Here is a 13468-nt window from a genome sequence, read left to right as displayed (position 1 = left end):
TAACAAAATTAACAAATGTTTTTAAAATAATAAAAAATTAACAATAAAATAAATTTTATATAATATGTAAATAATAACAACAAAATAATAGCAATATAATAGTAAAATGATAGCAAAATAGGGAGGAAAAAAAAGAAAATACTATTAAAAAATTAAAAAAAAGGACAAATTTTGTTTGTCATTTAGACCCAAGCTAAAAATACCGTACCCAAGGCCTAGCCCCTACACTTTTTTGGGGTTTTAAAATAAGTTTTCAAGTCTTATTAAAATAATATTATCTAATAGAAGTAGCGAGTGGGTGTTATTGGTTCGGTTTGGACGAATTTCTTTAAAATAATATTATCTAATAGAAATAATATTATAAAAAGATAAAAGAAAATGTTAGATTGAATAACATAAAATAATATTATTTAAAAAAAATATTAGTAAACTACACTTTTTAATATTATTTTAATGTTCAAAACAACATTATTAGTTGTTAATTTTAATGTTCAAGGCCTAGTTTACTAATAATTTTTTTTAAAAATAATATTAAAAAAATAATTTTTTTGTCATTTAGTGAATTCAAGTCAGGCTGAGTCGGGCTCAAGCTAAAAATACATTACCCGAGGCCTAGCCCATATTTAAGCAAATATTTTTTTTGTTTGTCCAAACCTATTTTTGCACAAACCCTCTCACATTTCGGGCAAACTATCAAGCCAAGCCGGGTAGCCCAACTCATGCACACCTCTAATGGTTACTAATCTACCGTCTCGATCATCAAATCAACTTTAAAAAACAATTAATATCCAAGTGACTAAATAAAAAACTTTGGACATTAGGTTACAATGAGATGATGATTAAAAATTATCATTAAAGATAATAAAATTAATTTATAAATAATCAATAATTATTATCAAAATCAAAATTATATATTTTGTATATAATAACAATAAATAAAGTTGATATTTATTAGGAATGGTGATTAGCGGCGCTTCTGTTAACCTAAATAACACGAGTTAATAATTCAAATAATTATCAATCATTATACAAATAAAATATTTTTTAAGATTAAAAAATAAATAATGAGATTTATGAATCCGCCAAATTACAAATATAAATATCGGAAAAGACGTATACTTGCACGAGATCGGTTTTTCCCACCGCTGTTGCTTTTGGTTTCTTCCCCATAAATAACGTCGAGCATCTGGTCTTGCAGGAAATGTAATAAGTCCGCCAGTCTCCCCACCTTTGGTCGTTTCTGGCCAAAAGAGGCTGGTCTAAGAACGACTTTCCCATCAACAAGCAAATGCCCTAAAAAGAACAAGGAGATTAAATTTGTTGACAATGGCAGTAAGCAACAAACATCATCTTGAATTCTTTAAACTACCCACCTCCATCAACATCTTCGTTATATTCTTCCACCCGATAAACGCCTTCTACAAGAGGTAACCCTAGACAAACATAATCCAATTCTAAACACTGAACCCTAATAAATGACAACAACATGTAAACCGTAATAAATGAGAAATGCAATTACCTTGAAGTTCATAAGCCATCCCCTCAGACAAAACAGCACGAAACCCAGTATACCTCGTTAGTCCACCACCAACGGCGTATATTCTCCTTTTCGCTTCCTCTTCACTACAAACAAAAAAGAAAAATAAAACCCATTTCTCAAATTCTAGGGAAAAAAAAAGGCAAATTTTAAGGAATAAAAAACCTGCCGACAACATAAGCGAGGGTTTTAACATAGAAATCAATCTTTTCTTCTAAGGAAGGTTCTCCCCGGAATTCGAAAGTGATAAGCCAAAGCTCATCATCACCACATCCTCCAACCCATGGAAATTGCGGTCTATGAAGGACTTTCCCATCAACAAAAATATCCCCTGGTAATCAATCCACCAATAAAAAAGAGATTAAATTTGTTGACAATGGGAACTTCAATGGCTATAAGAAGCAAACTTCATCTTTAAACTACCAACCTGCATAATAATGATCTCGGCTACAATACCAAACTGGTAAAACCCAGCGTACACGAGGTAACTCTGTAGAAACATAGTGCCAATTGATTTTAGAACAAAGTGGATGCCTCATCAATTGTAAGTTTCAAAAACACTCACAAAAGCAATTGGGGAAAACCGTTTAAACCCTAATAAATTAGTATAGAAAGCAATCACATCGGGAGGTTTAAAACCCTAAGACAGCTAAGAACACATCACACACAATGACAACCAATGTTAATTCTTTTTTCTTTCTGAAAACCCATTGTTTCAAAAAACCCATTTCTTTCTTCCAATTACACTAGAAAAAGGGAAAACCATGTAAACCCCAAACCCTAGTAAATGAGAAATGAAATTACCTCTAAGTTCATCAATCAAATCCACAGAGAAAAAAGCACGAAACCCAGTATACCTCGTTGTACAAACAGAGTATATTCTCTTTTTCGCTTCCTCTTCACTACAAGATCAGAACAAACAAAAAAGAAAATAAAACCCAGATTTAATGAAACTTGAAGGAATAATTATTATTTAAAAACCTGCCGACAACACAAGCTTGGGTTTTAACATAGGCATCGATCATTTCTTCTTCCAAAGGTTTCGGGCGTTCTGGGAAGTCCAAAATGATAAGCCAATGATCATAATAACTCTCATCTAGGAGAACCGATGGTCGTGGGCTACTACAGTTAGGAGATGGGTCGTTCAAAGGCAAGTAGCCGGACCCGGATGTCTTGGTTCGGGTCAGGATTTTGGTTGCTTCGGGGATAAAAACTGGGGTTTTGTTGAAGAGAGCAACAGTGAAGCGAGAACGGGAAGGAAAGGAAGAAGAAGAAGAAGCAGTGAGGGCGTGGCTTAAAAGGGTTGATAGAGATCGTCGGGCATTGAGGCAAGCCATTTTCCGGCAAGGCTGGTTCTCTCTGATAATAAGCTTTGTTTCTTCTGCACTACTAGATTAGGATTGTAATAAAGACCACAAGTTCACAGATTTATTATTAGATTTGTGTAAATCATATCATATCATATACTTCCTTCTTTTCATCTAATTTATTAGTATCATATCTTTTAATTTAATTTTAAAATTTGAATCCCACCCTGCTCTGCCTGTGTGTCAATGTGGTGTTTGCAGACATGAGCATGACCAGGAATTTCTTAGATCATCTTTGTATGTATTTTTGTGTAGCATAGAGAGAAGTAGAAAAGAGAAGGGGGAGGAGAGGAGATTGAGCCTTGGCCTATACAAATGATGGAAGGATAAACAAGATACAGATGAATGTATCAACATTCAAGTTACTTATTGGCGTAGTTCTAAAATAGTAACAAATTGTACCAAATAATACTTGCTCAGAATGAAATTGCTATAAGCCAGCCAACCATCCATAGATGAACACAGCTAAGGCTAGAATTCTTTACGGGTACATGCAGTGTCTGTGCACATGCGAGCATGGGTGTGTGTTTCTAAGATTGTTTATGTTTTTGAATGGAAATATAGAGAAGTAGATGACATGAGAAAAGAGTTTTTTACCTATACAAATGAGGATAAAAAAAAATACAAGCATGTATTGACATTTATGTCGTTACTGGCAAATTTACTTAAAACAGTAACAAAGTATAACCTTTCATCGTCAGAGTCCTCGATATCATTATCTGAATCTGCAGATGTAATAGTCACATCTGGCTTCAGTTGAGCAGACTGGAGAAGGGGAGGAATGACAACAGTCATGTAAGGGAGGAAGTCTTGTCCCAAACACTTGCAGAGTCTGGCCCATGCCTGTAATAAGGTGATATAATCATAAGCAAGGACAAATAAAATGTGAAAGATATTGTCTAAGCAGTTCCTGTGCTATGGGCATACTTGCAGCATGTAACTTGTTGTGGGGTCATCTGTTTCCATTTGGGATCCTTGCAATGACATAAGCACTTCCATAACCTTGCAATAAGGAAGAAGGATAAGATAAAAGGTAAGCTTATATTTGATGAAAGAAAAAAAACAAGATGTAAACACTTGGTGGAAATATCAATATAATTAATAAATTTTACAGTATAATGAAATTAAACAGCAATGAGACGAAAGAAAAATTACAAAAGTCACAGGTGGAAGGCAGATACTTGCTCCAAATTGCACCATTACACTCCCTAACTAATGGTATCACTAAACTCAAATATATTAACCATCCATGACTTCTGAGATATAAGAAAACAACTAGAAGAGGAAAACAAAACAATTTAACACAGGAACGGTGCTTTTACACTTGTACCAACCTGCTTAGCATCAGCTCTGAACTTCTCCTTTCCAACAGCCATTCCAACAAGATTTATACACTCCATGGATTCGGCACGAAGCATACAATTAGATTTGTCAGTTGCATTCACCAAGATAGCTTTCAGGTAAGGCATAACTGCATCATAGTATTTTTGGAAGTGCTCCTGCAAACCCCCATATTGTCAAACTGAGTCATCTCGAAAAATATATATATAAATTCACGATCAATATAGCTTTCTTTAGGGTAAAACCTATGCCTGAGATGAGTCAGCAACGGATGCCAATGCAGTCAAGGCCCCTTCTTGCACCATTTGTTTCCCATTCTGCATGTTATATCTTATGTTAAAAACCCAAAAAACAAACAAAAAAATCGTTTAATAAAATTAATTCATGCATTCTTGATGTGATATTTATAACTCCAACTGTCATAACTCATACCTGTAAAAGTACAAGCAATTTGCTAACTATTCCATCTAAGTAAGGTGCTAAAATTTCTGGAGTGCAATTCTCACTGAAGTTGAGCACAGCTGAAGCAGCATGGGCCTGTTAAGACAATTATATATAGCAAAATTAAATGTTATACAAGATAAACAGGAAAATCTTGAACATGCAAGTACCTAACCGGCATGAAATAAGGTAGGGAAAAAACTCTTTACAACATAATAAGACTGTTAAACGTTCATACAAAAAGGAGCACAAGCTAGGTTACTTCAGTTTCCTCAATAAAAGGTAACTAAGCATCATTCATCAACTCAATATCCACATGGACACATAAACAAGGATTGCCCCCCCCCCAACAAGAAAATTAATAAAATATTCAGGAAATCATGATGCAGCATTCACTCTCCAATCAATTAATTCAGTTCACAATCCATTCTCAGGCTCTTGCAAATGCATCCACCATTTTAGAAATTAATCTGTATAAATGCTAGCAAAAATAGAAGTTCCCTTTTGTCTTTCAAGAAGAAGCAAGATAGAGAATTGTACAACGAAATCTAACAACTTTGTGGCCATTATTTGATAACATAACATATCTTTTGATCATTTAGAAATTTGGCATAATGTCCATAAATGAATTCTAAAGAGTGATGAAAATAATCTGCTAGTAACAAGTTGAAATGTTCCAAACTGGAAATTTTGCGAGTTTTTATTGATGACTAAAGTAAATTATATAGACAAATAAGAAGATAACCACTTAATTAAGATTTAACTAAAGCAAGCGATGCACCATAGAGACACCATGTGCACGCATTGACAACTTTAGTAGGAGGAAATTACAGAAACAAGCTGGATAAATGATATTTATGGGTGTGGGGAGAGGAGTATCAATTATACCATGCAAACACAGAAGAAAGGGAAAGATTAGGTAGACACATTATCTCTATGTAAAGGGCAGAGGAATAATAGTTAGCAACAGTTAAAAGCATAATCTATAGCCCGAGGCAATTTTATATATTTGCAACTATCCTGTACCCTAGGATTTTGGAAGTCATCCATAGCAGCTGCTAAGGCAATGCAATACTCTTTGGTGATATTGGTTCTGCAAATCAGGACCCAAGTCGGTAAACAATAGCCTGATTGCATTAATAGCTGCCCACCTCACACGGATATGAGAATGGTTAAAGGAGTTCAAAACCATAGAAACCACTTGTTCCAGATTTTTAACCATAACCTGCAAGTACAGCAACAAATTAAAATTCAACAAAAACAGGGAACATGTCCAAACTCTACACAATGTGATCTTTTTTTTTTCCCTTTCAAAACATGAACTAAATCCTCAAGGAAAGGTATGGTTAAAACCACCAGAATCAAGAGATACTAAACGAATTCCAGCTCATTGTTCAAGTAATAAATGGAAAACACATGCATTTACAGCCATAGTTGGAAGCAATTTTATTGGTACGCTTCTGGAGTTAGACATAACAATAATGTAATTCGCAAATAACAGTGCTAGTGCTTAAAAGTGCTACATATATACCTTGGAACAACCCTCGGCAATCTGTGCAAGGGCAATCAACGCAGCATGATGCTTTTGCCACTCAGGAGCAGCCAAATAAGTTGAAAATTGCTCAGATGCAACAGGAACAATAGTATTTCCACCTAAGGAAATTGCTAGACGATCCAAAAATTCCTGTCCCACAGCGTAATTGCTAGTTTCTCCAGCATCCTCATCCTCGACTTCTGCAGTGTGCCACGCTGCATCATCCTCAATATCAAGCAACAATCTCACCAATATTGCAAATAATCTACTAATAAACTGAGGCAGCTTCCTCATCATTCCGGAAGCCCGTTCCCTGGCCTCTGCAAAGGTAACTACAAATTCAATTGCCAAGTGAAGAGTTCGTTCCTCAAGTGATTCTGCCTCCGCAATCTGCATCATAGAACCCACCACATCAACAGTCTGCCTCCTAACTCAATCAACAACTCTAGCGCCTCCTGAGCCGTAGCCTCATTCCCGTTATTCAAAGCCTCCATCAAGGTCTTCATCATTGCTGGTAAAAGATCCTGAAACCTATCCCGTTCAGATGAGCTGGTCAAGCACTGAATAAAATTGATAACCGCATTCAAGGCCGCGATTTTGACATCCGCATTAGAATTTTCACTCAAAACACTTCAAGAAAACAGTGTGCAGATCCTTTATGAAAGAAGTCAACACATCACCGATATACTGACTCAACTGCGCAAATATCAAAAAAGCAGAACCCTGAAATCTAGGGGAATCGGAAGAAACAAATTGAAACATAAACGGCAACAGCTCTGGCCATCCGTTCTCCGGCTAAATACTAGAAGAAAGCTCCGAAACAGTATCGCATAACTTTTGGGACAAAGATTGAGCAGTTTCGACTTGGATTTGATTCAAGAGCACAGATTTGATAGAGGAATGAGTGAGACGAGGCCAGATATAGGAATCATCACGAGTCAACAGCTTACGAAGGAGAATAGCAGCCATGGCACGAGTATCCGGTTGAGCACAGACCTGAAGAAGGTGAGCGAGGCGGAGGCAGAGAGCATCAGGATCAGGATCAGATTGCTTGCAAACATTGAATAAAGCCTCGGCGTGCGAACGTTGCTCGTTGGAAGATGACATCAAGTGAGAGATTAAGGTTTCGAATGGAACCGGCTCGGATCCTAAGATGACAGCGAGCTGAGATTGCTGGTCCATGGTGGCGACGGCGACGGCGAAGAAGATGATCGATAACAGCGATGAAGATGAAGATGAAGAAGAGGATGGTTAATTGATTCCTCTCTCCCTTTTTATGCGTGTATTCTGCGTTTGCTTGGCTGCTGTGTGTGACAGAGAGAGAGAGAGGGGTGGCTGAGAGGGTTTTAGGAGGAGTGTGGGAAAGAGAGAAATGAGAGATTTTAAGGGAGCGAGCCAATTACACCATGATTGGTTGGGTGTATTGGCAATCGGTGGGCCCCACTAATTCCTCTTTATTCCGTCGTTTGGTTCAATGTATTGCTAATACGCGTGTAATACATTACTTTTCTAATCGGTAAAAACCACCGATTTCTAATCCCTCTCTTTTGCCCAGATTAGATGCCTCTTCAGTTTCCTCTCCCTGTTTTACCCTCTGCCTCAACCCGAGTCCAACTCCATTTTCTTCTTCACTTTCAACCCAGATCAAATCTGCCTCTATTTCTAAAACTAAAGAGAACCCTTTTTCTTCTTCACCATCTTTCATCTTTGTATCAATCTTTTCCCTTTCGATTTTCTTAAATTCTGTGGTTTCAATCTTTGATGCTTTCAGTTCAAAAGATCGGGTGGGGACGGTGCTCCAGTTACAAGTGCTCTCACTTGCTCTGCTCTTCTTGCTTTACTCTGCTTTGGGTCTTTTAAATAATAAGAAAGGTTCATACTTTTGGCCTGATCCTGTTCTTGAATTAGTTCTGCTTTTAGCTTTTGTTGAAGAATTTTTGTTGTATTACTTGCAAAGAAAGGATACAAGTGGGATTGAGAATAGATATTTTGATCCTTTATGTGTTCCCATAGCAATTTGTGTGGTTTCAACAATGTTAGAATTGAGATCTAACAGGTCCATTTACTCGAAATCGGTACGAGGTATTGGGTTGATTTTACACGGAACATGGTTTGTGCAAATGGGATTTTCATTTTACACTAATTTGATGGTTCATGGATGTAGCTTACATGAAAAAAGTAGAGGGAATTATACTATTAAATGCAGAAGTCACCCTGATTATCATAGAGCAAGGTTTATTGCCACATTGTAATTCAATTGCCATCTTGCTTTGCTTGTGGTTCTGGTTGTTGGGATGTTATCGCTTATTGGCAAAAGAAACGGTGTTGTTGTTGGTGCTTCAGGGGATGGTTTGCGGTATAAGCCATTAGGGGCTGAAATACAGCTAATGGATAGTAATGGGGGGAATTTCACTTTGGATTCCGATGATGATCTCGATAGTGGGATTAAAGAAGAAGATGGTTTGGTGAAAGAGAAGTCGGCTGTTGTGGAATTGGGTGGTAATGGCCATGCTTCACATGTCTGAGGTAAACATTTAGTGGTTTCTTTCGGATAGCTGGCTGAAAAGCATTGTAATTTTATTCTTTTGTAATGATATTAGTTAATAAGTGATGATTGACTTTGCATAAACTAAAATATACCCGTTTGTTTGTTGTTTTGGTCAATGAGATTTGAGTTCTATTTCGTGTTCTATCTGATTTTGATTCTCGTATGTTAATGCAGTTTTCGAGTTTAAAAATTGTATTGAGTGGTTGCCTATATCATAGTATTTGACATGATTGTAATTCCTTTGGATAGTTGAACCTTTTCCAATATCTAGTCATACTTTGGATAGTTAAATGGCATTCGGCACTTGTATATATTTGGAGAGTCATACTTCATAGTTCATGCCCATATTTGAATGATGTTTATATTTTAAAAACTTCTAAATAATGTTTATTTTGCACTGGTTTGTCATACTGGTCGGGTATTTGTTCTATTCTCATTTCCTGACAATTAAGTATTTAAGTCGTATCTGCTCTCAGTAGGATGGCTATCTTATGTAGAACAAATCGGGATGCTCATCTTGCAGTTCTTTTTCTTTTCCCTCTATATTCCACTGTTCTTTTATTTCCAAATAAATGGCATTTACTTTGTTGCAATTAACTCGCAGATAACTAAGCAAATTCAGGCTGTTAACGAGGTTTACAAGTTTCACAATCTTCCCGAGTTCTATAAGGGCTGTGCCGTTATAATTAATTGCCAAGTCTAATCAATACTTCATAAAATGCAGAGCAATGATCTTATTCTTTGACATTGACCCAAATACCCAACAGGTATGCTATGCCTTTACTTTCTACATCATTACATCTATTCTAACAAAGAAATTGTTTGGGATTAAGCTTTGGGTTGTGTTGGCTATCACTAGAGCTTCTGGATTGTTAAAGCAATTGCTGGTTTTGATTAATTACATCTATGGTCTGTCCAATAGGAGGATTGAATTGCTTTGCACGTCATCAAGGTCTTTTCTTTTAGAGTTTCTAGTTTGCTTGAGCTTAAAATGTGGATGTGTTTTAGTAGCATGTTGTCTTTATATGTTTCTTACAAAAGTTCCTCTTATGTGCCTTTTACTTTTGTGAATCATGAGGATATTGATGGAACTTGAGCTTCAGTTTAGGTTTCTGGATTGGAGTGTTTCTCCTTGTATTAGGGCTGTTAATACCACCCTGTGTTTATCTCAAAGCTAAAGATACGAGGTGTCAAACTACATTTCTTTCTGCTTTCATTTAAATGGGGCCTGCTTGCTACTGCTGCCATTACTGTATTGAAAACCTTGTTTCTATAGGAAGTCTCCAATGATACCGTAATGTTGTTACTGACTATTATTGCAGTGAGTGTTGGAGCATTTCGGAATTAGTTCGTTTGATTAGTGCTTTTTTTTTGCCTCATATTTTGTGTAGATAGCTGTTCTGACTTGCTTGAGCATCATATGTTTCATGTATGTTGAGTGCATTCGTTCAGTCCCTATATTGTGAGCCAAAAATTGGAGGTTATGCTATTTCACTGCTGCTGCTGTTGGCGCTGCTAACTATGAATTCTATTTTTATCTTGAAAACAGGTTGTGGTGGTTGATCCAGAGGCGTATACCTATGACGATGAGGTGCTAAAGAAAGCTGAAGCTATGGGCAAGCCAGGTCTTGTGGAGATATATGCCAAAGAAGACAGTTTCATCTTTACAGTTGAATCCACTGGTGCGATCAAAGCTTCTCAGTTGGTTCTTAATGCTATAGAAATCTTGAAACAGAAGCTGGATGCAGTTCGCCTATCTGAGGATACTGTGGAAGCTGATGATCAGTTTGGTGAACTAGGTGCCCATATGCAAGGAGGATGATCTGCTTGTAATTAAGAACTAGCCATTGACATTTGTAGGTTTCAGAAAAGGCGTGTTTACATCTAACTAACTACCTTTTGTTTAAAACTCTTGAGATATTTTGGGTAGAACAGACTACTTGTTTTCCTCGATGAAAATTGTCAGCTATATGCCATCTGTTTTAAACTTAAAAGCCAGCAAAGCATGGACTGGCAAATCTTACTTGTTTTGAACCGATACAGTTGAAACTAAATTTTACTTAATTTATGTAAATCTTGGCGGTCCAAGAATTCTCTTATCAACTTAAACATGAAACAAGCCAAAATAATACAATGACACGTTTAATAATCGTCTTCCTTGGCACGTATGTTTGGAACTCGGATTGAGTGTTTATGCAGATTATAATTCTCAAGTTATATTTTGATTTTAGTAAATTCATATAAGAACATTTTATTATTAAGAATTTTATGAAATTATATATCATTATTAAATTATATTTAATATTAATTATTTTAAATTGTATAAATTCATATAAGAAAATTTATTATCAAGAATTTTATGAAATTATATTATTATTAAATTATATGTAATAATAATTATTTTAAATTATACAAATTCATATAAGATAATTTATTAGTTATAATTATTTTAAATTTTATTAAATCATATATTTTAATTAAAATATATTTAATATTAATTATTTCAAATTATCTTTTATAGTATCATATATTATGATTTGAGTAAATTCATATAAGAATATTAATTATTAAGAATTTTATTAAATTATATATTTTAATTATAATATATTTAATAATTATTATGTTAATTTATATTTTATAGTATCATATATTATGATTTGAGTAAATTCATATAAGAATATTGATTATTAAGAATTTTATTAAATTATATATTTTAATTAAAATATATTTAATAATAATTATGTTTAAATATGATTAAATTATTTATTATTGATAATAATAATATTATTAAAATTTAAATAACAATAACAATAATCATTTACCAAAACAAATTTATGCTAAGGGTATTCTAGTCATTTTAGTTTTTTCCATTATGCTATTACACCTCTATTCCATTCAACCAAACACAAGATTACTATTACGCCTCTATTCCATTACATTCAACCAAACAGTGGATTAGCTATTACACCTCTAATCCAATACACCTCTAATCCCAATACACCTCTAATCCAATACACCTCTAATCCAATACAGCGAAGGGTTGACAACTATACTAAATCTAGACGGTATAAATAAATATATTAATGGAAATATAATGGACCTTATTGATAAAGAAGTTTAATTTTATTCATGAACCATGCCCAAGGCCCATCTAACAATCTCTTGATGATCCATTTTATGCCCAAAATTAAGTCCTTTCTCGGCTTAAGGTTCATAGTCATGCGGAAGTACCAGCTAATGGTAAAACATGGAATTGCATGAGTTAGGATACAAACCATTGCATACGGTGAAATTTGGGATGACAAAATTGAAATAGCTCCATTGATTTTGACTTGATTGGTTTTGAATGGAATGAATTTTTTTATTGAAAAAAGTTTTTTTAGATAGTGAGTATAGAGCAATTTTGGTAATTGTTTGTCCCGCTTGACTTCACTATATAAAATTACATTTTTATCTATATATATATAACTATTAAGATAATGTTTAAATATTTTTTGAATAATTATGTTTAAACATTTATTAGAATTTAAAAGTATTGAAAATATTAAAGATAAATAGCAAAAATTAAATTAAATTGAAGCAAGATGAGGTGGGGTGATGTGGAGATGAATGCATCCAATATCTATTAAAGTAGTAATGATTATCAAGATTATACATCCATGAAGAAGTAGAATTGGCGGTGGAGTAAAATGTGTCAACTATAAATCGATGGTAGATTTAACAAAATCATCCCTGTTTCAGGCTATTATCATTTTTAAGTGAGACTCAAACTTGACTACTCAATATCAGTGAGGATATCAAAATTATATTGATCAAGAATATATATATATATAAAGACCATTGGACAATTCATTAATTAAATGGAAGAAGCATCACTAATAACAATATCATGCAGGGCAATTGAGTTTTTTTTTTTAATTATGTAAAAGGTAAAAGGAGATTATATCTCATATCAAAGCTAGGGATTATTATCCAAAATGATATTAAGAAAATTGTTTTTATCTATAATAATATTATCCTAAAACTCATATTGATCTAATTAAGATTTTTTTTATTTATATATTATTTACTAAAACAATGATAACTTAAATTCTCAAACTTAAATTAATACATTTCAGTTTATAAATATTTGAATCCCACAAAAAATACGTTACAAGTTCGATTGATATTCCATATTTAAAAAACATAAACTTTAATAAATTTAACTTAATAAATTTCACCCATCCCCATATTGCTATTAAACGCAGATAAATTACAATATTCTTCCTGTCAAATTTCAATTCAAAAAGAAAATAGGGTTTTGACACTATTTTTTTTTACTCTTTTAATTCCTTTTGATTTTGAAGAACATATCTCAATATACGGAAGACCAAAACATGTAACCATCCATCTCCATATCCTCCAAAAAATTCTATTCCCACAATGCCCAATCACCTCTCCTTTATAGTTCATGGATGCCATGCAGGACCAAGGTTTTTAGAATTGGACTGATGATTAAATTGATTAAAGTATTGATTCATCAATTTAACCGATTTGAATAGTTTGATAGGTCTATTCGATTCGATTAAATAAGTTATTAAAAAAATTATAAAAATATGAAAAATTCAATTCAACTGCTCAATTCAATCGATTCATATTAATTTTAATCCCCTTATCTGAACCGATACCTTAACTGATTTCTAATCCGGTTCAAACAACTT

General features: G+C 34.0%; 1 protein-coding gene and 1 pseudogene across 1 annotated transcript; one reads left to right on the top strand and one right to left on the bottom strand.

Moving 5' to 3' along the window:
* Positions 1-930: 930 nt before the first annotated feature.
* On the bottom strand, positions 931-7018 carry LOC107940285 (importin-5-like; annotated as a pseudogene).
* Positions 7019-9383: 2365 nt separating this feature from the next.
* LOC107940284 (DNA-directed RNA polymerases II, IV and V subunit 3-like) lies at positions 9384-10802 on the top strand. Its single transcript, XM_041085790.1, has 3 exons — positions 9384-9402; positions 9493-9535; positions 10318-10802. The coding sequence occupies exons 2-3, from the start codon at positions 9497-9499 to the stop codon at positions 10588-10590; spliced, it is 312 nt and encodes a 103-aa protein (XP_040941724.1). The 5' UTR covers positions 9384-9402; positions 9493-9496; the 3' UTR covers positions 10591-10802.
* Positions 10803-13468: the final 2666 nt, after the last annotated feature.

The sequence above is a fragment of the Gossypium hirsutum genome, chromosome A13, assembly GCF_007990345.1.
Source record: "Gossypium hirsutum isolate 1008001.06 chromosome A13, Gossypium_hirsutum_v2.1, whole genome shotgun sequence".
In the NCBI taxonomy this organism is placed as follows: domain Eukaryota; kingdom Viridiplantae; phylum Streptophyta; class Magnoliopsida; order Malvales; family Malvaceae; genus Gossypium; species Gossypium hirsutum.
This window is presented reverse-complemented; position numbering and strand designations above follow the sequence as displayed.

Coding starts and splice junctions, on each gene's coding strand:
- LOC107940284 (XM_041085790.1), top strand. CDS start 9,497: ATGATCTTATTCTTTGACATTGACCCAAATACCCAACAG. Junction 9,536..10,317: donor TTGACCCAAATACCCAACAG/GTATGCTATGCC, acceptor TCTTGAAAACAG/GTTGTGGTGGTTGATCCAGA.